This window comes from Acanthaster planci, linkage group LG04, assembly GCF_054643075.1.
Source record: "Acanthaster planci isolate LZ-2023a linkage group LG04, COTS_SCS, whole genome shotgun sequence".
NCBI lineage: Eukaryota > Metazoa > Echinodermata > Asteroidea > Valvatida > Acanthasteridae > Acanthaster > Acanthaster planci.
The window spans coordinates 3434835-3458910 of record NC_141780.1 but is presented as its reverse complement, the minus strand read 5'-3'; the positions used below and the strand labels follow the sequence as shown (position 1 = coordinate 3458910).

General features: G+C 43.5%; 2 protein-coding genes across 6 annotated transcripts in view; one reads left to right on the top strand and one right to left on the bottom strand.

Moving 5' to 3' along the window:
• The first annotated feature begins 6988 nt into the window (after positions 1–6988).
• LOC110983686 (gastrin/cholecystokinin type B receptor-like) lies at positions 6989–8203 on the top strand. The gene has a single exon (XM_022243146.2). The coding sequence runs from the start codon at positions 6989–6991 to the stop codon at positions 8201–8203; it is 1215 nt and encodes a 404-aa protein (XP_022098838.2).
• A 7890-nt stretch (positions 8204–16093) lies between these two features.
• The window catches only part of LOC110983691 (metabotropic glutamate receptor 7-like), a 48666-nt gene continuing 40683 nt past the window's right edge, over positions 16094–24076 (bottom strand). For 4 of the 5 annotated variants that reach the window (XM_022243153.2, XM_022243154.2, XM_087136022.1 and 1 more), the window contains exons 5-9: positions 21803–21943; positions 21114–21311; positions 19574–20634; positions 19135–19381; positions 16094–18159 (exon numbers count right to left, since the gene is read on the bottom strand). In XM_022243153.2, coding sequence (XP_022098845.1) covers positions 18116–18159; positions 19135–19381; positions 19574–20634; positions 21114–21311; positions 21803–21943 — 1691 coding nt within the window. In that variant the 3' untranslated portion in view covers positions 16094–18115. Of the gene's footprint in view, positions 18160–19130; positions 19382–19573; positions 20635–21113; positions 21312–21802; positions 21944–24076 lie in introns of all 5 variants that reach the window. The other variant, XM_022243155.2, reaches the window with a different exon arrangement.

Here is a 24076-nt window from a genome sequence, read left to right as displayed (position 1 = left end):
TAGTAGGGCAGTGCCATTATGGGCTGCATCCGAATCTCTTGTCTAGGTTTAGGTCTTCGCTCCATTGGAAATGTGACGGTGGAGTCGACAATAGACCTAGCCGTAGCTCTGAAAGCCTGTTTCGGACACGGCCTCTGTACCAAGTGCAGTGTTTATGGTTCACAGTTATTTTAAAGTAAGGGAATAAATAATGCTTTGCCGATCTTAAACGTGCGTGGCGGGCTCATCAGGAGAATGACCGCAGGCTAGGCCATCATTAGTGTTCAGTCTCCAGAGCCTGTCTTAAACGTATAAGATCGATCAAGCACCTACTTAATTCTATTCATAAATACCCTGTAAGTCAGTGAGTCAAAAGAAGTCAATATAAGATGGGTTTCCGGTGATTTTTTCTAGAATTTATTTCATTTTATGGATTTTTTTTGGTGCAAATTGTCCAATTGGCTCGCACTTAGCGAGCTGCGTGCGCACAGACTCTTTACCAATCAGAATCGATTAAACCGTCTTGGATCCAGGGTAAAATCGCTTCTCAGCAGGCATTATCAAATGTTAACACACGGTCAAGTTACATGTTGTTGAAAAGGGAGACTGTTTGAGGTATTTATGGCTGCATCCGAATCGCTTGTCTAGTACTAGGTCTAGGTCTTCACTCCATTGGAAATACGTGGAGACAGTAGTCCTAGCCGTAGCTCTGGAAGCCTGTTTCCGACACGGCATATGAATTATATTCATTTGAACCTTGGAAAAAATGAAACGCATATCAATAATGCTGTACATGTACCGTGTAATGTACAGTATTATGTCGACATACATGTACATATACACGTACATAGAAAAGCCATGTCACCCTGGTCGTCAGTACAATTATAAACTTCACTCATGAGACACATGTAATCCCTCTCAACACTGACCAGTGGCCACAGCATCTAACCCTAAAAGAGCCAGGTTATTTTTGGAATACCGGGCTCTGCTGTCCCATGCCCACTTTATTTTTGAAAACTTGGCGTGCATGTGGAGAGGCTCATTATCAGTATTACTGTGGAGTTTCAACTCAAACTGACGAATGGCTTTGTTTTTATAGCCATTTGAAGTTCAGGCCTCTTTTTTAGTTGCCGTCGTAAGCGATTGGCACATCAGTGGAAAAGTATACGTCTCTGCTGGCTGACCTGCCCCGGAAAAAGGGGTGCTGTGCGAGAACGGTACATGTACTTTTGATTTAAAGGAGGATTCAGTCTCCCAGCCCTGCCTCTTTTAGAGTTTAGCTGCCAACAAACATAAACACTGCACTTGATATAACAGTGGCACGTGGAAGTGACCATTTTCTCAGAGCCTCCAATTAAAGGGGCGAGAGGGATTATGTCATGAGTCATGTCATGAATTATACTTTGCACTGCCAGGGTAATTTTGTTCACAATTATGTACAATTCTTATACATTTTCAGTTTTGCCAAGGTTCAAATGAACATAACTCAAAAACCTTAAGAGTGCCCATCTTAAATCTTTCGGGAAATGTTCCTTATATCTTTAGGTAACAATTGAAAAAAAAAACCATTTTGAAAACTACGCATTTTCGCAAATCAAGGTCAAAAACATGGTACACGGAATAATTTTAATTTTATTATAGAAATTATGGCCATTTCACGAGTTTTACAATAGTGTGAATTTCGTCTCTGTGGGTGCTTTACTTCAGCAGATATGGCTGTCCAAACAACGCAGGTCAAGCTAATTTGTTGGTTACAGTTTATTAGCCCGTATTTCGAAAACTAATTGAGCGATTTACATGAAATTTTGGTTATGGGGGTTTCTCAAGGATTCCAATCAGTACACTAAGCTACGTTTCAATCTGTGACGGACAGGTCCAAAAGCGTGTTGAATTATTGACACAGAATGACCCAGAAATAATATAGGGGCCTATGCAATTAAAATTTAAAAGAATCGAAGATAAGGAGAACTAAAATAAGTTAACATAAAACCGGAGTATAACATTTTACTCTCAAATCGCCTTTGAAACGCTTATGCATTAGCTTGAATGCAGGCGTAAAATAATCCAAAGTTTGCTGAATAGAGTCAAAAAGCAGTCAAAAACGTCTCAAAAGCAGTTTCATGGAAAATAATCCTGAAGACTCAAGGCCAAAGAATTACATGGTAACAATACTTGATAAATGGTTTTTTGACTGGCGCCTATAAGATTTCTAGAAATAGACTATAATGCGATTAGATGACATAGCTTCGGTGGTACCGCACACGCACATTCTTCAGCTTGAAGTGCGAGTGCGCCCTCCTATTGTGTCGTTCTAAAAAGGCTAATTTGTCCTCAGCGTCACTAAGAGCCCGAGAATGCAGAGGCAGAATAGCCCCTCCCCCCAGCTGTACTGCCTCTACATAGTCGGCTCAAACAGATAGACCTTCGTGAACGGCACAGCATTGTCCATAGTAATTTGCCAATCCTCCGTTGAGGCTTCTCATTGTGAAAACTTTGTTTGGACAAAATTAACAAATTATCACATTGAAACTCTTTGTATGTGCTCTAGCAGGCTTAAACCGAATAAAACAAAACGAAATGCTACATAAATGTGAAATTTAGCCTCAAAGTGGTTGCCAAGAAGGTAAACTATTTCCATTTTCAATCGATCTCTAAGTCTTTTTTCCACTTAATTTCTCTCAGTTATGGAAGTTTTCCCAGAACAGTGAGACACTGCATGTACGACAGGCCAGAATCTCAACCACACAATACAATCAGTTTTATTCAGCTAGATATTTTTGTTTGACTTTCACAAGTTATTTTAGACACTTCAGCGCAGTGCAATCTACGTGTTTTACATGCACAAAGCCGATCCAGCCAAGTACCGAGCACTGAACACTACATCATGTTACACGCGTCCCGACGTACATGTACATGGAAATTATGCGCCAAAGCTGGGTACAATCATGTGGTTCATGCATGTATAGTACATGTCAAACTGGGGATATATACCGTGAATTTATACATTTCCTGGCAATGTTATAATGACAGATAGACCTTGGTTTCAAGAATAAACTTCATGTTAACGTACTGTACGTTTGTGTTCGTCTTTCGTTCCCGAGTCACTGAATTCTTACGCTCGCAATTAAGGCCGTAAAAGATTATGTGGGATAAACGGAATCGGTGCTTAGTAAGGTCGATATGCAAACGCGTCCGGTCAGGAAGAGAAAAAAATACGCATAACCGTCAGCAAATCTAAAACCTTTACAACTCTCTCCCACAACAGCCAACTTTTGAAAATTTAAGCAAACTTCGAATTTTTGGTTTCGAGCCTTCAAATATCGCATCAAAATGTAAACTACCGCTTACAAAAAGAGCTTTTAAAAAATCACTAGTTTTGACACTCTGGTACTGTTCTCAATTTTTTTTTCCGCAAACTATTTTAAGAAAAGGCCTTATCTTACTGCGAAATTATTTTTGTGCAGGAATTTTTATTTCCAAAAAGTGAGAATTAGACGCACATTTCATGAAATGAAGCAGCTGCTTGCCTAGCACGAATTCTCATGGCCCTCATTACGTATGCTGATGACCTTAAAAATGGGACATGCGCAGTTCATATTTCCTCTGAAACAAACGTGAACATACGTTTAAACCAAACATTTCAGAGGATAGACTTGATGCCGAATAGCTATCATATGTTGAAAGAAGGCATGTTTCACTGAGGTGCATTTTTGAGCCTGATAAGACAAAAATGGCCGCGTGGCTTTCTGTGCTCGCTTGAAATCTTCAGACATGTTCTAGTAACACGATTTCTTGTCTGCTAAGTCACTCCTTTGGCCGTCTTTCAGGCCCTCCCCTTTTCTGCTGATTTAGTCCATGTCAGCTCGTATGCTACCCATCTAACAGCTGGTTATTGGAATTTCTCCATAAGTTAGAAACTTCATGTGACTACAGTCGTCTTTGTATATGTATATTTCTGGGTCCGTTCTGAAGGGGGGTTGGGGGTCTGGGTCCGTGCGCACCTGGACGTATTCAGTCAACGCTCCACAACTTACACACGTGGACGCAAAGAGCGCTGAATACGCGTCAACGGAGAGGCGCCTGCAGGAATGAACACTGCGAGGGGTCACTCCACAGACATTTATGGGCAATACGCAGTGACGTAAATTGGGGGGGGGTGGGAGGGGAAGGGGGGGTGATATGAAAATTTAAAAGGGGGAGGGAGTTGACACCATATTTCTCTATGTAGAGGTCGATGTTCATGATAATTGCTAATGTATATCTGTAATTCAAAATGGCATATTTATGGCTTTTTATGGTTCTCTTTTTTGAGTGACACTAAAAGAGGGGGATGATTCAATAGCCCATCCCCCAACCTAAAAAGTGTGTGTGGGGGGGCTGGGGGTAATATATACTCCGGGATGTACCACGCTGCCAATACCTCATCCCCATAGACCTAAAATGTATATCCATTGATCTGATTGATACCATTGTAAGCATTGTATAAACCAAACTGGAGCTAGAAGAAAAAACACTTAAAAAAAAAAACACAAATACTTTTCTCAGTACTCGAAGATGTACTACTATTGCCAATGGTTCTACACGGCTAGAGCGCTGGCTTATGTACAAAGTGATGCCTGCTGGGCGCATCCATGTTTGTGCACAAACCCATTGAAAACTCAAAATTCTATTACGGCTTTTGTGCCGTTATTTGCATAGCCTATCTGCGTCTGTATTCTTAAACGATACGTCAACAAAGTTGATACCATTGATCTCCACAATAATATAATGGAAACCAATATTATTATGGTGGAGATCAATAGATACTTAAAAAACTAACAGGCAATCGGTAATGAGCGTTTCATTTTGTTCTGCGTAAACAACACAAACGCATGCAAGTGTGCGCAGCAGCGGGGGGGGGGCGGAAGGGCGACAAGCGCCCCCTACGTTCAAACTCTTCTCATTCAGTACTGTGCAGCGATGGCGTGCACATCCTTTGTTTCTTAGCTGCGTGATGATGGACCACAATCCACGAACAGCCGGCAATAATTAATTTCAACTGTGATTCGGCGTGTTTAAACCCGTATGATATATTTCTTATATGGGACTTTAAATTGTATCCAAAAAGTTAATTTTTGAGATGAAAATTGTCTCGGGGAGAGATATTTTGTTTACCTGCGTTATCTTTTTGACTGTGCCGTGCCAACTCGCCAACGCATTGCCCGGACACCCGTTGTTATGCATGGATTTAGGGGTGTTAATTTGAGACCACAGCGCAGCGTGTGCACTATAAACGTGTTCGCATGCAGGATCTATAGCTGGATCGAGAAGATGAAATGGAAATCCTTTTCTAGAATCCCCGACAAACAAACGGCTGGTGTACATATTGAAAAAAGAAAAAGTTCTTCAATAATCCTAGTAGATAATGGAAACGCTGGAGATTGTAACTTTAAATGAAACAGTTCCTTATGAGCACCCCCTTTTAATGAATGGAATAGGCTTACAGACCGTTGTGCGCACATCACTCGCAAACCCCTTCCGTACCCCCCTCCGCTGCCGTGACTTTTTAAATCGGATTTAAGCGGTACCCGATGCGCGTTGCCTTTAGGGGACATAATTCTACGGAGGCTGATCTCTGCCAGGAATACACTTTATTATTTTACGGCGTTATAACGCCCTATTACGACGCAATAACGCTCTACGGCGTCCACGCAATAGTACACCTGACTCCGCTTATGCGCATAGTATTTGCAGTTACTGTGTGGCCTTCCTTGGACGGTTCGAATCTTGCAAGGTATGTGATAAAAGCCCCTTTGTCTGCAGGGAGCAGAGCGTTATTACGCCTTAAAATAGGGCGTTATAACGCCGTAAAATAAAAAGTGTATTCCTGGCGGAGATCAGCCGCCGTTTAATTCGATGTTCACTCTATCTGATTTCAGTTGTTCTACAAGCAAGCACATAGCCTCTGTCAAGGCGTTCGTCATTAGCAGCATCGCACTGTATATGCTAGCTATCCGTTTCAGTCGTTGTGTTCGGTGGGAAAAATCAAGGCGAACAGCGACCTCACGGGGGTGGCATGATATGCAAATCAGCTGAACCCTGACGAAAGCCATGGTTCAACCGCCTGCGAAAGCTTATGTTTTTCTTTATTTGTAGCACGATTTCTTGGGACAGACCCCGTATGCAAACATAAAATGAGTGTTGTCTGAAGGGTCCAGTCACAGCTTGGTTCTCGTGCATAATGCATGATTAAGATGTGCAAAGGTGGCGGATCCTTCGGGTCGGTTTGCCACACGCGAATATTTTTTGTAGGTGGGTGAGTCGAAATATATGAATTATTCATGAGGTCTAGTGCTCAACTGAACTCCAATGACTCAGCATATGGGTGCAGACCAGTAAATCAGTTGCCATAGACAAGAGTGATAAATATCCCCAATTAAGAAAATCAGGAAAAAATACAAGTTTCACAGGTGTTCAAGACACATATCAAATTAAAGCTCACTTCCTCATTTTTCATTTTCCTTTCAATTTTCAGTGGCTTAACCGACGACTTTTGAAGATATTTCTCTCCAGAGAAAATCACCCCTCAAAACAGTCAGGGGGCCCATCGCCATTTTGAATATTGATGCCTACACTCCATTGCAACATAGAGCAATTTGGAGGGCCCCGTTTGGTCCAATACTTTCAGAAATACAAGCTGACAGTCCTTCAAACTCTGAGTGACTGGGCTTTATCAGTCAGTGCCGCCCCCTACTTATAAATGTCCTGGCTAGGCCCAGTCTACACTGTCCATCCCTTGCCTCTTTAAAGTGGAACGACTTCCTAGTGGAAAGAGTCTCGGGATATTGGAGCATTTCATCGAGACAAATGGCATTTAGGGAACATTGTAGTGTACAACACTGCCAACGGAAGATGCAGTACACTACGGATTTTTAGCCATGTGGTACACAATTTATATCCATCCAACCACGGCTGCTCACCAGTGCATTCTCGGCTTCTCTCTGCGATCGCCCAAACGCCTGCGACTAACATGGACAACGCATCAAGCCTGGTATTACCCACAGCGCCTACAGACTACGGTTCGGCGATAACCCGCCCCGACGTTGGCATGACCATTAATTCCATCCTGAAAATTATCTTCTACACCAGCGTGATGCTCCTAGGCATAAGCGGCAACAGCCTTATCCTCAGAGTGTACGGGTCCAAGCCCCAGAAGACCAGCACGCACGTCTTCATCCTAGGCCTCGCCTGGTTCGACCTGATGGTCTGCATTCATCGAGTTTACAATTTGGGGTTCTTTGCGGTGATTCTCCTCGGACGAAAATTGCCCAGCTTCTTCAAGGCGATTGAAATCGCCAGCTTGATCAACGTATACGCCTCAGTCATAGTGACGGGCGCCATCGCCGTGGAAAGGTACGACTGCGTGTGCCGGCCGAGAAGACGCCTGCTGAATCCTCGCAGAGCCAAGCTCGTTGTTCTAGGCTCCTGGCTTGCTGCGGCTGCTGTGTGTGTTCCATTCACCATCAACAAGATTTCCTCCTCCCTGACCGCCACCAAAACCTCCCTGACATTCCAGTTGGTTCTGTTCGTGGCCGTGCTGCTGGTGATCGCAGTCTGCTACGGGAAGGTTTACCAAACGATCCGAAAACACTTGAAAATCAATGCGTTTCGTTCCCAGGGATTGCGGACCAACCGGTCGGCGGATGCAAACACCACAAGTCGCAGAGGAAACAACTCCATCGGCACAAGCATCAACACTCTGGCAGCGCAGATTTCGACAGATACCGAAAGGGTTTCCGGTAGATTGCAACCATCCAGCTCGAATACCACCTTGGCAGTAGCCGTGGTAGCGGGGCCCTCGACATCGACGACGCCCACTGATGCTGCTGGGGACCTGCAACCCATCGGCCGCGACGGCGAGCACCAACCGGCGATACTCCAACCCCAAGCCGCGAGAGACATCCCGAATGACAGGACCGTGACACTCCAGCAGAAGACCACCCGGATGCTGTTCATTACCAGCGTGGTATTCCTGATCACCTGGCTGCCCTACTGGCTCTATGTCGCCGTCGCACTTCACAAGTACAATGGCGCGGACATCGATGACAACGTCTTGGTAGTCATGTACAACTGCACACTCTTCGTGTATATCAACAACGTCGTCAATCCTCTGATCTACGGGTTGTCCAACAGACGATTTCGGAAAGACTGTTTTGAGGTGCTTCGAAAACTCAAGCCCTTTTGAACAATTCCAGTCATCAGCACAATTATGCAACACAGAGGTCTTAAGATGGTCTTTAAAGAGAAAGAATTCAATCACCACGTACTCGCATCCCCATGAACAATTTTAGTTGACACAATTATCACGGAAATGTATTCAAAAGAGGACTTTTTAGCGAGTTCGGATCACTGCATAATGTTGTATACATTCAGAAGTATAATTCCATAAAGAGAAGAGAGATTCAGATGATGTAAGTAGGTATACTTTACACAGCACACCTCTACAAAATTACTGTTACCATTCCTATTTGTTTTAGACAAAAGTGAGGAAAAATGAATTATTGTACATGTAATTATCTTCTGTTTGTACTGACGGCACTAATTAATACTGTAACACCCAGCTTTAACGCCCTATAACACCCACGATAGATAGTCCCAAATCTAGAGATCACAAACAGCACCCAACCCATGATATAATCCCTGGAAGAAATCAGACTGGATGGAAAAACTCCAGAACGAACCTCCTCCATTGACATGGGAATTCCACCTGCTGAAAAACTCCTTTCTGGCTCAGACGCAACGTGGACCCAGGGAAAAACACTGAACCGTCTGAGAACAAGAACAGGGTTGCTCTGAACAGATGGGGTTCCAAGACTGGACTAACCATCTGTGATTGAAGTAGACCACACCATGAAGCACTGTCTCGTTGGCCCTCTACTATCTAACAAAAAAGGCCTTGGCAGAGTTCAACGCACACAAAAAGACCTGTTTCAAAAAAGGGAGACTGTTGTATGAAATGCCGACATTTTGGCATCTAATCTGATTTTAAGCAAAATGCAAGGAAATGCCCGTTTATTGAATTTTGGAATTAACTGAATTACGCAAAAGTTCGTAGACCCTGAAGTAGACCCCCGTAGTTCGTAGAATGGCATACTGATCCCTCATCATGCCCCTGATAGGCTCGGATATCTAAAGAATAACATTCAGTCGAGCATTGTGCTTAAATCAGACAGGAAAAAGTTATTCCATCTCCGATCGCAGAGAACAAAATTCGTTGCTGGTTGACAAAATTAAACAAGGCGCTGAGTTAATTCCTCAACCAAAGAAGCTTTGCCTAAGCAAATATTCATTTAATTAGTACTTGCATTTGGTTGTTTTCCTCTTCCCCTGTCCCATTATGTCTTTTGTTGATGAACCAAGCATTTCTAATACTTGCCCGCTGATATCCTCCCTTCATCGAGTTCACAATAACGGCGAGGTTTGCACCACTCTTGCTAGATCACCCATCGTTAGTGCTCTTACGATGCATTTCACCCCAACTGTACTTTAACCTTTGTGATATATTTTGGAAACTGGTTTTATTTACACTTATCCTTCCCAAAAGGGCCATTAAAGGTTTAATAAAGAAAGTCGGAAATCCCCCTCAACAAAAAGCCCCCTCCCTCCATAAATGTGGTTCTGGATGCGTCCTTGTCGGCCGTTGGGATCCCAACTGACCACTTCCACTTGTCTCCTCAATTCAACCGGAAAGAGACGAGTGAGTTCGAAAATCTGCAAGGACTACTGCATTCAGTTGTATACATGTAAAGGCTAGGCATGTCTGATACTCATATTTTAGGGCTTGTGCATCTAAATTGCTTTTTTTCCCCAAGCAAATTAGAGATTTTCTTTATAAGGTCATGTTCGTGCCACTGGTTAGTTGCTTTTTAATTAAGCTCACGCGACCCTGGTTCGTCCCTGGTCAGAACATTTAGTAAAATCTCACTGTTACCCACATTTTCCAATTCGCTGCAACCCTCGCGAAATTCGTTGTCATAACTCTCATGTAAATGGCTACTTAAATTGGCTACTGACAGTCAACAATAGGAATTATGACCCGGGGTCTGATTCCAAAATGGTCAGCTAGATGGTTCAAACCATCCCTCGTTCGGGTGACGTTGTCGAACTATGGCCAACTGTAGTCTTTGCTTGAACCTGCCAACGTCTGCAAACACAATTAAGTCGGCGTGCGAACAAGAACCTATCCGGTTCGTAAGTGTGACGTCACTTCAGTTTAAACCACGCCCACTGCACATGCTCTGCACATAGACCTGCATGCAGTGATTGCATTGATGCATTGATGGCGCGAACACGACAAGGTTTTTATCGCTCAAGCGTGCTCGGGCGTCAAATGCCTGTTTCAACCATTCATGTCAATGGGTGCGTTCGATTAGCTTACATGTGTAAGTCAAACTTACACCAGAGCGTTCGTTTAGCCATCACGTGATGTTCGTGCCTGCCCTGGTGTTAGCCACCACTACCCCAGCTGGCGAGCGGGTCTCTGGAGGCTGCCCGAGTGTAATGACGTCACGGATGGACTGTTCGAGCATGGACGTACATGATGGAACGAGGCGGGGACTTGACTTTTTTCCCAGAATGCCTTGGAAAACACACTGCAGCGCTCGATAAGCCTCATTTTGAGGCTTCCCTTGAGTGTAACACTGGTGTGTTCAGGGAAGCTAATCGAACGCACCCAATGGTTTGAACGTTTAGATGCGCACCCCACACAAACCGTACGTCTGCCAATGAACGTTCGAATAAAAGGGCCAATCACATCCAGTAAATCTCTAAAAGAAGTGTAATCGGTCATCCAAACCAAGCATGAAAAAAATCCAAGTTGCTTAACCTTTACACTTTCCAGAAATGTCCATGTAATATTAGCGAATGTCCAATGCATAATTTTAAACCTTCCGAAAAAGTTGCAGTTTCTGGCGTTTTGAATCAACGTGAACTTCCGGTGTTTCACGTTTTGGACGTCTGTGCAAACTACCCGTACGTAAGAGACAATACGCAAGAAGCAATGACGTCAGCAAAAGGTCCACATTTTTTTCATGTTCGCGTTTACGTAGAACGTGCAACTGAACTCTCTATTTCCAGATATCCCTGTGGCCGCCAATTGTAACGCTTTACGCCCATAACATAATCTGCTGTTTTGGGGCTAACTTTATAGCGCCCCCAACCAGTTGTAACTGCAACATATCAGTAAACACATTCTCGAGATCAGTTGTAATAGTGCCTTTTCTGAATTGGATTATTTGGTTATGGTCTGCATAGGGCATAAATGTGACGTAGCAAAGGGGCCAAAGGGAGAAGTTCCCCCCGTCTGTGCCCTTCTCTGGAAAATTGTGATTGGGGGGGGAGAGGGGAGCGGTACTTTACTGTGGCCATAGAGCTATTAAATAGGGCACCTATAAGTAAAACACGTTTTCTCTGATTTAATCTGTTCAAATAAATATGGAAGCATCCAATGCTTGTAGCCATTGTTTGGCAAGCACAAGAGTTTGTCCACATAAGGCGAGGGTTGTTCCCCTCGTTTTCCCTGTGTTCTCCGAATGACGCAATCTACATTCAGAATTACCATTTCGTCATGAACAGAAAAAAAAACTTTAGCTTGATATAGTTGAGCTCTGAAGATAAATGACACTGCGTTCGATTTGGATGCTTGCATATTTATTTGAACAGATAAAATCAGAGAAAACAATGCTTCCTTAGAGGTGATTAACAAGGTTCTTGGAAGAACCGTCCATTTAAACTCACTGGCGCAGCCAGGGGAGTTGCAAGGGGGCAGCGTTCTCCCTTCCACTGTCGATGCTCTGTCCCTCCACCCCTCCCCCCTTGGGAGGAGCTACGCCTGGGGGCCTAACCCTCAGTCCAGAGATCAGGAGACAGTTATTGTGGCAACTCTCCGAAGTGTCGAATCCCAAATCCCGAATCCCGACTCTTCAAGCGCAAGGAAATCACAGTAGATTAGAATGCTGTAGAGCGCCCCCACTTGAGTTCAAACCTCTGACCAAAGTGAGACATTGATTTTTCTTCACGTGGGCGTCAAGAACTAATTCGCTGACGTGACCTGGCCGATCGAGTCACATCAACTACGCCATTGTCCGGCTGTAGCCGACAGAGGGAGCAGTTGGAGTTGTCAGTCTGCAGCCAAAGTGGGGTTGCAGAGCGGCGGAATGAAAGACGGGCTGAAAAAATCGAAACGCTAAAGTTGCAAAGTCGAGACGGCAAATTTGATTATGAGGTGAAAAACCGGGACGTTGAAAACAGATCGGCGTCGAAAAATATGTCAATGAGTTCACTGACTATCATCCACTGTTGTACTAGAAAGGGTTTTTTTTTTGGACGCTAGTAAAGACGACGACAATTCGCGGTTTTGTAACTTTTAGTTTGAAGATGCTCAGAAATGAATATAATGGGAAACTTTGAGACGCTTGGTGGCGATATACATATACCAGTCCTTTTTACCAGTTCTGAGCATGGTCTATGCGCATTGCTCTGTGCTTGCACGCACAGTTTTGAGCAAGGACCGGTGTGTCTGCTGCCACCAGCATCTCAAAGTCTCTCATTAACACCTCTTTGTTGTTAGGTTTTGGGGTGTATGCTGGCTGGAGATTAGAACACGTGAACCAGTTGAATCAGTAAGGTTGCCACCACAACAGGCCGCGTCCGATTCACACGTATACGGCTATCACCTGAAATTACGCACGAAACTATGTGAAGTGCAAAACTGCAGCAAATCCGTATGCTCGGCAGTAGTTTCACGCCGCAGCCAAGAAACTCAGGCACTGTACGACCTTACTGCCAGTCACAGTCAAGACAGACTCAGTGCCTACGAAGCGCCCTCAGGTGTCAAGAATTGGATTGGACAGCGTCCCGATCGACAGCTATCGTAGCCTTAGAAAAGAAACTGCAGTTGGTACGTCTGAAACCAAGAGAAGACACCTGCCGGGTAAGAAGAAATCGAAGCAAATTTCGTCGTCTGCCAGATCCACCTTAGCCGTTGTTTTTCCCAGTGGAATCTATCCCTTTGGTGTGTGAAAACTTGCCTTACCTTTTATCAGGCAATAGACACAGCTCCCTGCGAGCCAACGGGGCAATAAGCAGCCTTGCTCCGAGTTGTCCGGGACAAAAACACATTGTGTTTGAAATGTTATTTCAGCACTAAAGCGGATATTCACGACATCCCAGGCCGTCGCTCACAACCTCGTAATTGCTTTCCAGGCAGTCTCGGCGGGGGTAACACAAGATGCAATCGTTCAAACATCTCGTGAATTGTAGCTCCTCTGAGCGAGAGTACGACGAGGAGCGGGCACCGGGGCCTGAGTCAATAGTGGAAGATGGCTTGCTGCAAACTGTCATGCGAAAGCAGAAACTTCCCCAAACAGGACTGGTTTCTGTGCACGTCCCATCTAACCCCTTTTCGCTTTTTCTTCGCCTGATGACTGACAAGCCCTGTAGACAGAACATAACCCCGTAATCTTTTTATGAGAAAATGATTTAAAATAAAATAGCATTTGGGGGTGTCGCCTGATAGGGCCTACAGGCTGTATTGACGAGATGGCCATTTTGGATCGTGCAACGCGAATTGACAGTCTTGACTGAGAAGGAATCTGATTATTTTGCTATATGTACAGGACATGACGTCACTTTGAAAGATGTTTTTCATTTGGACAAACTAGGCAACATGACTTTTTGATTAATAATTTGGAATTACCAGTCAAAGCATATTTATTGAAGCATCGTCTACGTCCCCACACATATCAAATTTAGAAACGTATTTACCTTGATCCCCTCTCTTCCAGTTAAGATGGCTGACCCCTGAATGAACACAGTACACCCTAAAAATGGTCCCTGATGTGCACCACAATTCAAAACAAGCCACCGGTAATTTTTGTTTTGACTAAGACTGAACAATGATACGATTGACAACTATGGTTTTTCTTTTAAAAGTGATTTTAAAAAAGTTTTACTGGAAAACGAGAAACGTCTCGCTACCTCTTCATGCAAAGTGGAATAACGCACTTGGGCCTCAATAACCAGTTAGGGGGAGTCTGAACGTGACGTAGCAAAGTCAGCTGAGAACTATCGACTAACTAAGAGCCTCTCGCTCGTTTCTGACCGATGACTCTGACTGCTGGCTCACGGGGACACACACAATTTGCATACACAAAGTTTACATCAGAGGTTTGTCGCGATTGGGCTCCGGAAAACTGCCGACACATTAGAGTCAACACGTTAAAATCAACAAACAAGTTTTTCATCACGTTCCCCCTTGGCGTTTCCATTCTATTCCATCAATTTCTTTCTCATCTATTTTGATTAAACTGTCTAAAACCAAGAAATAAATGCACTCTGTCTTTTGTTCATACCAAGAGCTTTTACACCTCAACGCAGTATTCCAAAATACTCCTCAAATGAAACAACCAAAAAGGATTTGTATTTAATTTATAAGTACAATTCATTTATTAATGCAATCCATTGACTAAAATATATCTACATTGCATTTATTGTTTTTGTTACATTTACAAATAAAAAAAATCCGCGTATACATTTCAAACGAAAAACGTTTACTTTATAAAATACATAATTCGCATTTAATCTAATACTTTATCAAGGAACAATTAATTTGTGCACACTCCCGCAACAAAAATCATCAAAACAGAATGCAAAAAAATCTCATTAAAGACTCGATATCTATTCAATTAATAGTAAGCTGCTGGAACCTTTGATAACTGTGACTTATCATCATAAAATAGGAAGAAGAAACTCCTCAAAGTACAGAGTGCCACCAATATCGTATTTTTATTGCAGTGCATCAAGTCTGTACAAGTGCTGCGATACGGTCAGAATGTACTTTCTTTGCGTTCGCTGACAAAATCTACGAGCGCTAAGAAAAAAATTATGTATTTTCTGTTAACCACGCATGCAGTGCGGGCGTACCGCGGTCCAAAACCTGCACCGCAGTTTTTTTGCATTAGAAACAAAAAGAACTCTGAAACAGACAGAAGAGGATGATAAACACGAGTTTACAACTTCTCCTGATGATACAATTTCACGGACACGTTTTGGTTTTTTTTTTTAGAAATATTAGTTTCGGTCTGCTGTGGTATATTTGTCACTACAGATCCAAGAACTGCACTTTTGACGGTCCAAAGACGGGGTCTAAACCTTCGTTGTAACACTTCGTCTTTGCAAATTGTTCCCAATATTACCGACCAATAGTCCTGAAAAAATTCGATAGAAGGTGAGTATCTGGTTATTTTTCATTCGAAAGGATAAAACTGACAGCTGTTGACGAAGTCGTTTTGTGTGTGTGTGCATAACGGTGAGCAAGAATCACGCTTGCATAGGAATTACTTTGAGAACAAAACAGAAGACACAAAATAATTGTGACTTTAAAGATCTTAACAACGCTAGATCTTTAAATCGTATCCATGTGGTAGCAGTCCAATCGTTCGTTCGTCTGTCCACGTTCCGTTTTTCTGCTTGTCGTCCCCTCGCGTCCTTTGCAACTTTATCTGCCTGTCATAATTCTAGTTTTCATATTGATCTGGCCGAACTGTCAGCCCAATCGTTTGTCGTTCACAATAGATCATGTTTGTCTTGTTCCCTGTAGACCCATTGGGAATAGTAATACAACTTCACACTTTTCCTTTGGTTACATTACTTCGAATGATAGAAAAGCAAGATGGTTGCCCCATGATATACATGTACGTTTATGCTCATGCTCATCTCGTTTTCTGGTCACTGCGTTGGTCGTCTTACACGTTGGCCCGTCCCTTCGTCATGTAGGCCTACCAAGTTTATGCGTTCGTCCGTCATTTGGCAAACTGTATAAATCAGTTTGTTCATCTAAAAAGTTTATATGTTGCCGTTGTCGGGTGACTGTCGTTTTTATCGTCTATATGTCGGTCATTCTGTCAGTCCGTCTTTAAGTCTAGTAATGTTTGTTCATTTCTCACTAAATTCGTCCATTCAATTCGTTTAAAACCGCCGTGCAAGATTGTATGCGTTTTTCCTGATGTCAGCCGTGCATTCGTGTCATGATACGTTTGAACGTCTCGTGTGCTGTCCTTCTGTTTACAGTCCATAGGTTTGTTTGTTTGTTTGTTTGTCTTCCTGCTTTACGTCTGTGGCTTGTCTAGTCTTCCGTCTGCTCGTGTTGTCGTTCATGTGTCCGTCGCGGCCTTCTCTATCCGTCGTTTCGTTTATCAAGTGTTCGTTTTTCTGTCTATCAGTAAGCCCAAATAACTTCTTACGGTCGGGGTTTTACGTAAAGGTTTCCTTTTTATCGTCAATGATCTCCACAGTGTCACCACATTTTGCTAAATAATTAAGTAATTTACTATGCATCGACATGATATTTGCAAATTGTGAGACTTTTGTTGAACACGCGTATGTAAAGATGATTATGTTGATGGAAATTTCTTCCAAGGTATTTTGGTTCTTCGTCTATGTCTCACTAGACTTTCTCTATGAAAATCGTCCATGGTGACATTTTCATAGGCCTACGGACCTTCTGATCGGCTATGATGACAGAAAATAACGAAGGTTACAAGGATAGGAATATTAATAGACGTAAAATATACCAGAGATGGAATTTAATTATGTCGTGGCCTAAAAACCCAGTTTCCTGTCCTTGGATTCAAGGCAATTGAAAACATAATCCGAAGAATTCCTTATCCGTTTTTTTCTTTTTCTTCCTTTTTTTTGGAATACTCACTCCGCGCGAGATGGTGCATTACTGTTGCTTTACTCAACTGCTTCACAGTGAAAGACCACATATTTTGGTACTCGATTTGGTATATGAATCGATTCCTAGAGCGAACCTCTTGAGACACAACGTGTCCATAGACAAAAATCAAAAAAACGTAAGGGAACTTAAGTGTATGTAAATAAAACTACCACACAATGCTTGATGAAACTGTGTTTCGAATTTAGAATTGGGGTATTCACGAGGCAATAAGGTACCAAAGTGTGACGTCATTGTGAACCAGGAACTGCAGTGCAAATGAATGGAGTAGGCCTACGCGCGCGTAACGGTTCACAGGCTGGTTCTCGTGTTGATGCCTTTAAACACATTGTTCTCATGACGTATTCCCTTCAGTACTCTGCGCCCCGTAATATAATGACGTCACGCTTTGTTCATGTGCGTTTTCGTATGGCAGTGAGGCGGGACAAGGTCTACAGAGCCCCCCTACGAAATCTCAAAAAGAGTGACGTCATTAAGATTTAATCATTAGCTAAAATGAGTAGCTAGCTCTTCTGCACAAATGAATTACAGTTTATTGCAACAAAGGAAAAGTGGTTGGTGATTTTTTTTAAAGTAAATTTGAAACAACTAGGCCCTTCATTGTTTTAAATTCCTTACCGTGAGCTCTACTTTGCAATCGCACCTTAGCAGCCTCATTTTGTCAGATACGTGTTGTCTCATGTAATTTACAATTTCAAATTTCCTCTTTTGGTTGTTTGTTTCAGTGGAACATTCAACATATCACTTTTCTCCGAAAGAAAATATTACCACAGTAACGGAACCGAGACACTCGACTGTTTTCAGAATCTCAAATGATCATATACGCGTACATTTTCAAATTTAATAATTGCACTTAAAGGGAACATCTGTCTTGGTAAATCTACCAAACAGATCATTCTGATGTCGTGTGACATATCAAGCAAAGATTTGAAATCAGGACAGCTCATGGCACGAAGGTTTTCACTAATATTGTTCAGCCATTGGCGTTTCCACCTTGCGAACCCTCAAACCTCGTTAAGTCAAACTATGGTTTACATTTATGGCGCACTTTGTTTGTATTTCCCGTAGTCACCACGCGTCCCATTTTTCTCCCAATGTTTACTCTATAAATTGCTTTTAAGCACGAAAAACGTCAACTCTTGATTATACTTTATAAATGTTTCTTACCAAAACAGAGATAGGCATTACCGTATACATGAGGTGTTTTTAACTTGCTGATATCGATCCCGTTATTTGATTTTAGAAGGATTTACATAAACAGCTGATGTCGAAATATCTTCGACATTGGCCTTACGAATCCAAAGTCTTGTTGATACAAAAAGGTATTAAACCGTCTGGGTCTGTCCGTTGTCCAAGCATTTTCTAGAATCTTGTTGCCTCTTCCTCCGGCGTTCTGGACTCAAAATCTGAAAAAAAAGTGGCAAGAAATTTCAACTCTTAATAAGAATTTGGGAGTTCAGAAATAATGTTCACTAGATAGGCAAACAGCTGGAAAACGTACCTATTGTTATTTTTGGCTTAAATTAACCACTCCACTGAAAAGCCTTGAGCTACAAATGAGGCCTAATCGGACGTCACTTATAGCACTGCATTTTACACGGTGAACACGACTTTGACTTTTCGTATTGAAGCAAAAATGTTCTGATATCCGTACGTGAGAACATGAATAGTGTTAGCAATGGCAAACACTCTTCCCACTGCACTTACCTACACGTATTGCTACATCTATCGTATTACACCTTTTCTAATGTCAGGGTTACCGGTATTGTGTGTGCACTTCTGGTCAATGAAAAGTGTTATAGATACCTGATGATCCCTAGGCATGTTTGAGCGACGACTACAGTTAACTGTAGCCCAAGCAGTGAATTGTTGGACTATATCTACCGTATAGTCGACCAACTGGAAGGCAGACCCTTGAGCACAGTTGCACTGCTGGTTAACAGTGGCCCTTTTTCATAATTAAGACCTTTTCCACATTTCAACGAGATATGTAACCAACGGCATGATGTGACAGACGATAAGATTTCGCGCAATCGTTTGACAAGGGACATTCAAATCGGATTGCATTTCACGTGCGCATTGACGGCAAATAATCGACCAGCGATCAAACTACAGGTCGCGCCGGAAACCTCCCCTCCCCCCGTGACGTGGCCGGGGGCTTTGGACACATTCCCCCCCTCTTCCAGCCCCCCCCCCCCAAATCGTCAACCCCCCCATTGGTCCCCATTGCAAATGCGAAAATAATGTTGGGCCTATTAAGAAAATGCTTAAACTTGCACCCACCCACCGCAACATTATACTCCCTGACTCGCCCAGTACAGTAAGAAATCTACCCCAATGCCCCTCCACGAAGTCAAGAAACCAGATCATGCCTCACCTACCAGAGGACGTGGTATTGGAAACGGGTGCCGCACCGGTGGTCAAGGTCTGCGCCCTCATCTCTCCGTTGGGCCTGCCCTCGATGGAGCCACAGGTCGATCGCATACGGCTGTTGAGCATCATGGTGCCCGACGGTTTCTTGTTCTTCTGCGGGGCGAACATGACGATGTAGATCTTGGGCACGAATATGCAGCCCAGGGTGACGGTAGCACTTACTATGAAACACAGGCACAATAACGTCTGCTGAATCTGATATTTGTTTTGAAGGAAGATGAGAAAGACAAAGTTTAATCGGGGATCCGAATAACAGAGCATGCGCTAAATGTACAGCAGCCAAAGACAGTGCTAAATTTATAGCAGCTGAAAGCGCAGTGTAATACGAGGACTGAGGAAACAATGCAAAATAACTGGTTAGTGTAAAGCTAAGGTAACCTCACTTACTTTATAATCTGTTGAGGAAGTTCCAATGTATATTGGTATGAAGGCAACCCACACAACGCACGTAGTGTACATTGCAAAAGCGATAAATTTTGCCTCGTTGAAGTTCTCTGGCATTTTGCGAGTTTTAAAGGCGTATAAAGTGCACATGACAATAAGGACCATGGCGTACGACAAGGACAGCACTAAGGACAGGTCCGTGACTGCACATTCTAGAATGACTTGGTGCCAGGATGGAAAAGTCTTGATGGCTTTAGGAGGGTCTATTGCCAACCAGAGGGTGGCCCCCACTAGCTGGACAGACACCAGCCCGAAGCAGATCACCATTTGCGACCTGGGACTGGTGTACTTGGGCCGTCTCACCGACCGCTTGCCGCTGTTGAAGATCCTGTACACACGATTGGTCTTGGTATAGAGCGCGGAGAAGGAGATGACCACGGAGAGGCCCAGCATCATCCGGCGCAAGCAGCAGGTCAGGGTGCTAGGCCTGGCGATGAGCGTGAACACGGCCACGTAAGTGGCCAGGATGCCGAAGAGCAGGACGTAGCAGAGCTCCCGCCCGGACGCGCGGATGATGGGCGTGTTGTTGAACCGCACAAAGACAGCAATGACGAACACAGTGCAGACTATCCCGATGACGGCCAGCAAGGTGGGCGGGATGGCCCAGGGCGAATCCCAAGTCAGGTACTCTGAGGAGATCTCCTCGCAGCCCCGCCTGTCCCACCTTGGCTGGAACCCCGGGGTACAATTCCTGCAGGTCCACTCGTCCACCAGGTACTGGTAGGGCTCGCAGTTGACGCACAGCCAGCAGCATTCGTCCCCCGGTCGTTTCCTGCGCTTTTCCCCCTTGGCGGTATTGCAGGGTAGGGAGCATACAGACTCTGGGGCAACGTCTGGGTTGCTCCCTGCCCAGCTGACGTAGGTCCGGTTCAGGGAGAGCTTGTCTGCCCAAGTGCCTATGGGCACGTATCGATACTCGTCCCTGGCCGTCCTTTGGAACTGGTAGAGCTGATAGCTGCCCGGTCTGTCGCCATCTTTATTGAAGCGCACAGTGCCACTGCTTCCTGATATTAACAGACAGAATTTATTCTAGCTAATCTATCCGAGTAATCAGAGGTAATTAAAGTGGTTACATTCGTCATCGGCAAGGGCCTTTTCCTTGGTTTCTGTTCTCTGAATGTTGTGGGGTTCTGTACAAAAACACGACTATGACTCCGAAAGACAGTACGGTAGTCGTATCTGAATAATAAAGAGATCGAATCACAGCCATATGGGCATGGCGGTTAAATCCAGAGCCCACCTTCAAAGAGCTACTAAGCAGAAAACACTGCTGAGCACATTCAGTGCAAAGCGAAAATAAGAAGATAACCAGTCTCAAGTAATAATTCTGGAATAACACTTTCGCCGGTTACCTGCCTTTGTTGCGAGCATGTACTGCCTGTGTTAAGCATTTCTCTGCAACTGCCTTCTAACACGCACATATAAGCAACGAAACTCTAAACAGCATTCCGCGAACCCCACTGTTATTCTCCACTCCTCGTACCTTCAAAAGAGACATTCTTCATGTACTCCAGCAGTCTCCACCCATCAACACTGAGAACCTCTGGGCACAGGCCGGCGGACCGGTTGCACAGGTCCTGTTGTATATTGTTCAGGGCGTGGGCGAAAGCATACACCGCGTCTACCACGAAGGAAATCTTGCCTTCTTGCTCGTAGGTCTCCTCGGACAGAGCTTCATGTCCTGCATGACAGCAAACGAAAGCAATTTTGTGGCTCACTTCAACCTTCCAGTACGCGAAACGGCCCGTGGTGAACCTTTAAATTACCCCCTCCCCTGTCAAAACAAAACTACACTCTGTTTTCACCCACACTCCTTCTAAACGACTGCCGTTAGTGAGCAAGCGTTAAACATTAAACTCTAATCGGCGTTCTATTAACACTTTGTACCACTGTAAATCGAACACTTGCCCAATTAGGATTTCAGTGTTAATTTAGCACTCGGATTTTTGGACTTTGTTCAAACATTAAAAGCCTAAAAATAACTCATCTCAGAAAAATTGATTTTAGCATAAGAAGTTATAGGCAATTACAATGTAACAATTTTTAACATTCGCTGAACGTTGTCGTGTACGCCATTCCAGCAAAGAGCCACGACACCACGCGTTCGTCGATTTGGGGCACAAGAACGAATAGAAGACTTTGAGTTGTTATTTTAGATGTGCGCACACCTACCCGTGCACAGTTTCGTGGCGCCCTGCTTTAGTGCTTTGAACGCATCGAAGGTGCAGTGGAATGTCTTTTCCCAATACTCTTGGAACCAGACCCGGCTTGAGCCATTCTTTGGTGTCAGTGAGGTGAAATACTCGTCAAAACCTGTTAAATACAAAGACACACTTGTGCGGTGAAAAAAGATACGTCACTCCGTGATACAGCCAGTCTCCTGTGGCTATAACTATGGGGACATTTTAATTACAAGTACTCTGTAGCTGCTATCAACTGACTCCTTCAAAAAGGAGAAATGTCGTTCTAAAACTGAAACGCCCGATCGGAGTACCCACCATTGTTGATAAACAGGGCTCTTACAGCCAAACGCCATTGTAAGAAGCGTGCTGGTAATACATTATGCTAAGCATCTGAATGCAGCTTTAACATAATGTGGGGCTGTGGGCACAAGAGAAGTAAAAAGGAGTTCATTCGAGCTTGCTCGCTTGGAGTTAGTGTGTAAGAGAAAAGAAATGGTATGGACGGTGTCTTTGGTTCGAATCCCAAATGTTTTTTTTTTCATATTTTGTTTCCTGTTACGAAAAATCAGCTTGGTGTCATCAGCCCATAAACCTAATATCATGTCACTGACTGATTTTTGTCTTGGTGCACAATTATTTTTAAGCTGTTGGGAAAACCATGGCGAGCGTGGATTTTCCACCCCTACTCGGGTTACGCGTCTGTCACTAAATTATGGCTCACTGCAGTCTATAGAGGATTGACGTTCCACGAGAAATTACACATAAGAGCCAGAAGAGGGCGCTCCTGTTGAATAGAGCCTCACTCTTGTAGGAATTCGATCCCGTGAGAATTGCCAGTTGTCATCATACAATCACGGTCCTATGATTCCTGGCTTTTCAGGCTGATTAAATTTAAGTACCACAGTGCAATTGATGCTGGGGTTTCAGGGGAAATTAATCAGACAGATGGAACTGCTGATTTTATTTCTTCAAACTGAACCGATTTATTACACTCTTTATTTTTTTAATGGCTCTATTCTCTGATACGAGTGTCCCCGGTTCCAGACTCGCGATCTTAGGATCATCTTATTACCTTTTCACTTTAACGACATAGAATATGTAAGCGAGAGAACGTTTCTTTTTTTACATGGAATTTCGTCACCATTTCGGTTGCCATTTTAAAATGTCCATGGACGTGTTAAAAGTTATTTTTTATATGTTTTAGTTTATGGTTTGTCCAGGCATGTCTAATGTATAATGTGCTTGGGCAGTGAAAAATGTGATTTTTTTTCACCAATGTTGTGTGGTTTATTTTAATGTTTTTGTCTCTTAGAGGACGCAGAATGGTCAGTGTTTGTGCCACTTCCCCACTATCTAATAAGACTTAACAGCTTGTTTAGTATAGCGTTATTGGACGTTTGCATGTTTTTAGACCTGCCTCTATTTTTTCGCCAATTGTTATAATCTGACGAAGTCGCAAATTAAGAATGGGATAAATACATAAATTTCTTGTGGTCTGAGAGCCCGAAGTGTAGTTTAACTACCTCGCGTGCGATAATGCAGCAGGAGCGATGCTGGAAAGCAAACTAACCATTTTCAAGAGCTGTATAGAGAATTGCGACATGAGTGTCACCATCGTTGGAAACAATCTAGCATACGTATGCACTATAGTGCACACTGACAGTTGGTATTCAATAGCCACAGGCTCTACTGTACTCATAATGAACGGCCATTTTGTTTCCAAAATCATAAGTTGGTGCTCTACCCTCTGTATTTCCAGATGTTCAATTTGCGCAGGTAAGAACAAACAATTAAATGCGATTTTCACTTAGTACGCATATCTAGTATCCCACGCACATATTCATACATGCCTGCATACTTGTAAGGATCAAGTGGAACAAAGTGTGACACCAAAATTGTTCACTGGACGACGCCCTCTATTGCCCAAGACCACTGAGATTGCTACCTTATGCCAGCCCTTTTGTAGGGCACTCCTTTTTTTTCTGTATCAATGTTTAGTTTTAATCTATGAGACACTGTATCTTGGTTGCGTACAGCCAGCGAAGTAAAGCGCTCAGAGAGCGGTCAAACGCGTGGTGGCTGTCAACGAACTGGTCTTTCAGTATTTTCCACAACACATAAACTCATTGTATACACATTTTAAACATCGTGATAACGGCGGCATTAATCCATTTTGGTCCCCTAAGTAAAGTTCTGGGAAAGCGAACCATTAGTATCTATGCACACCCGATGCGATGTGGCACCTGAACACGTGTTACATGCT

Coding starts and splice junctions, on each gene's coding strand:
- LOC110983686 (XM_022243146.2), top strand. CDS start 6,989: ATGGACAACGCATCAAGCCTGGTATTACCCACAGCGCCTACAGACTAC.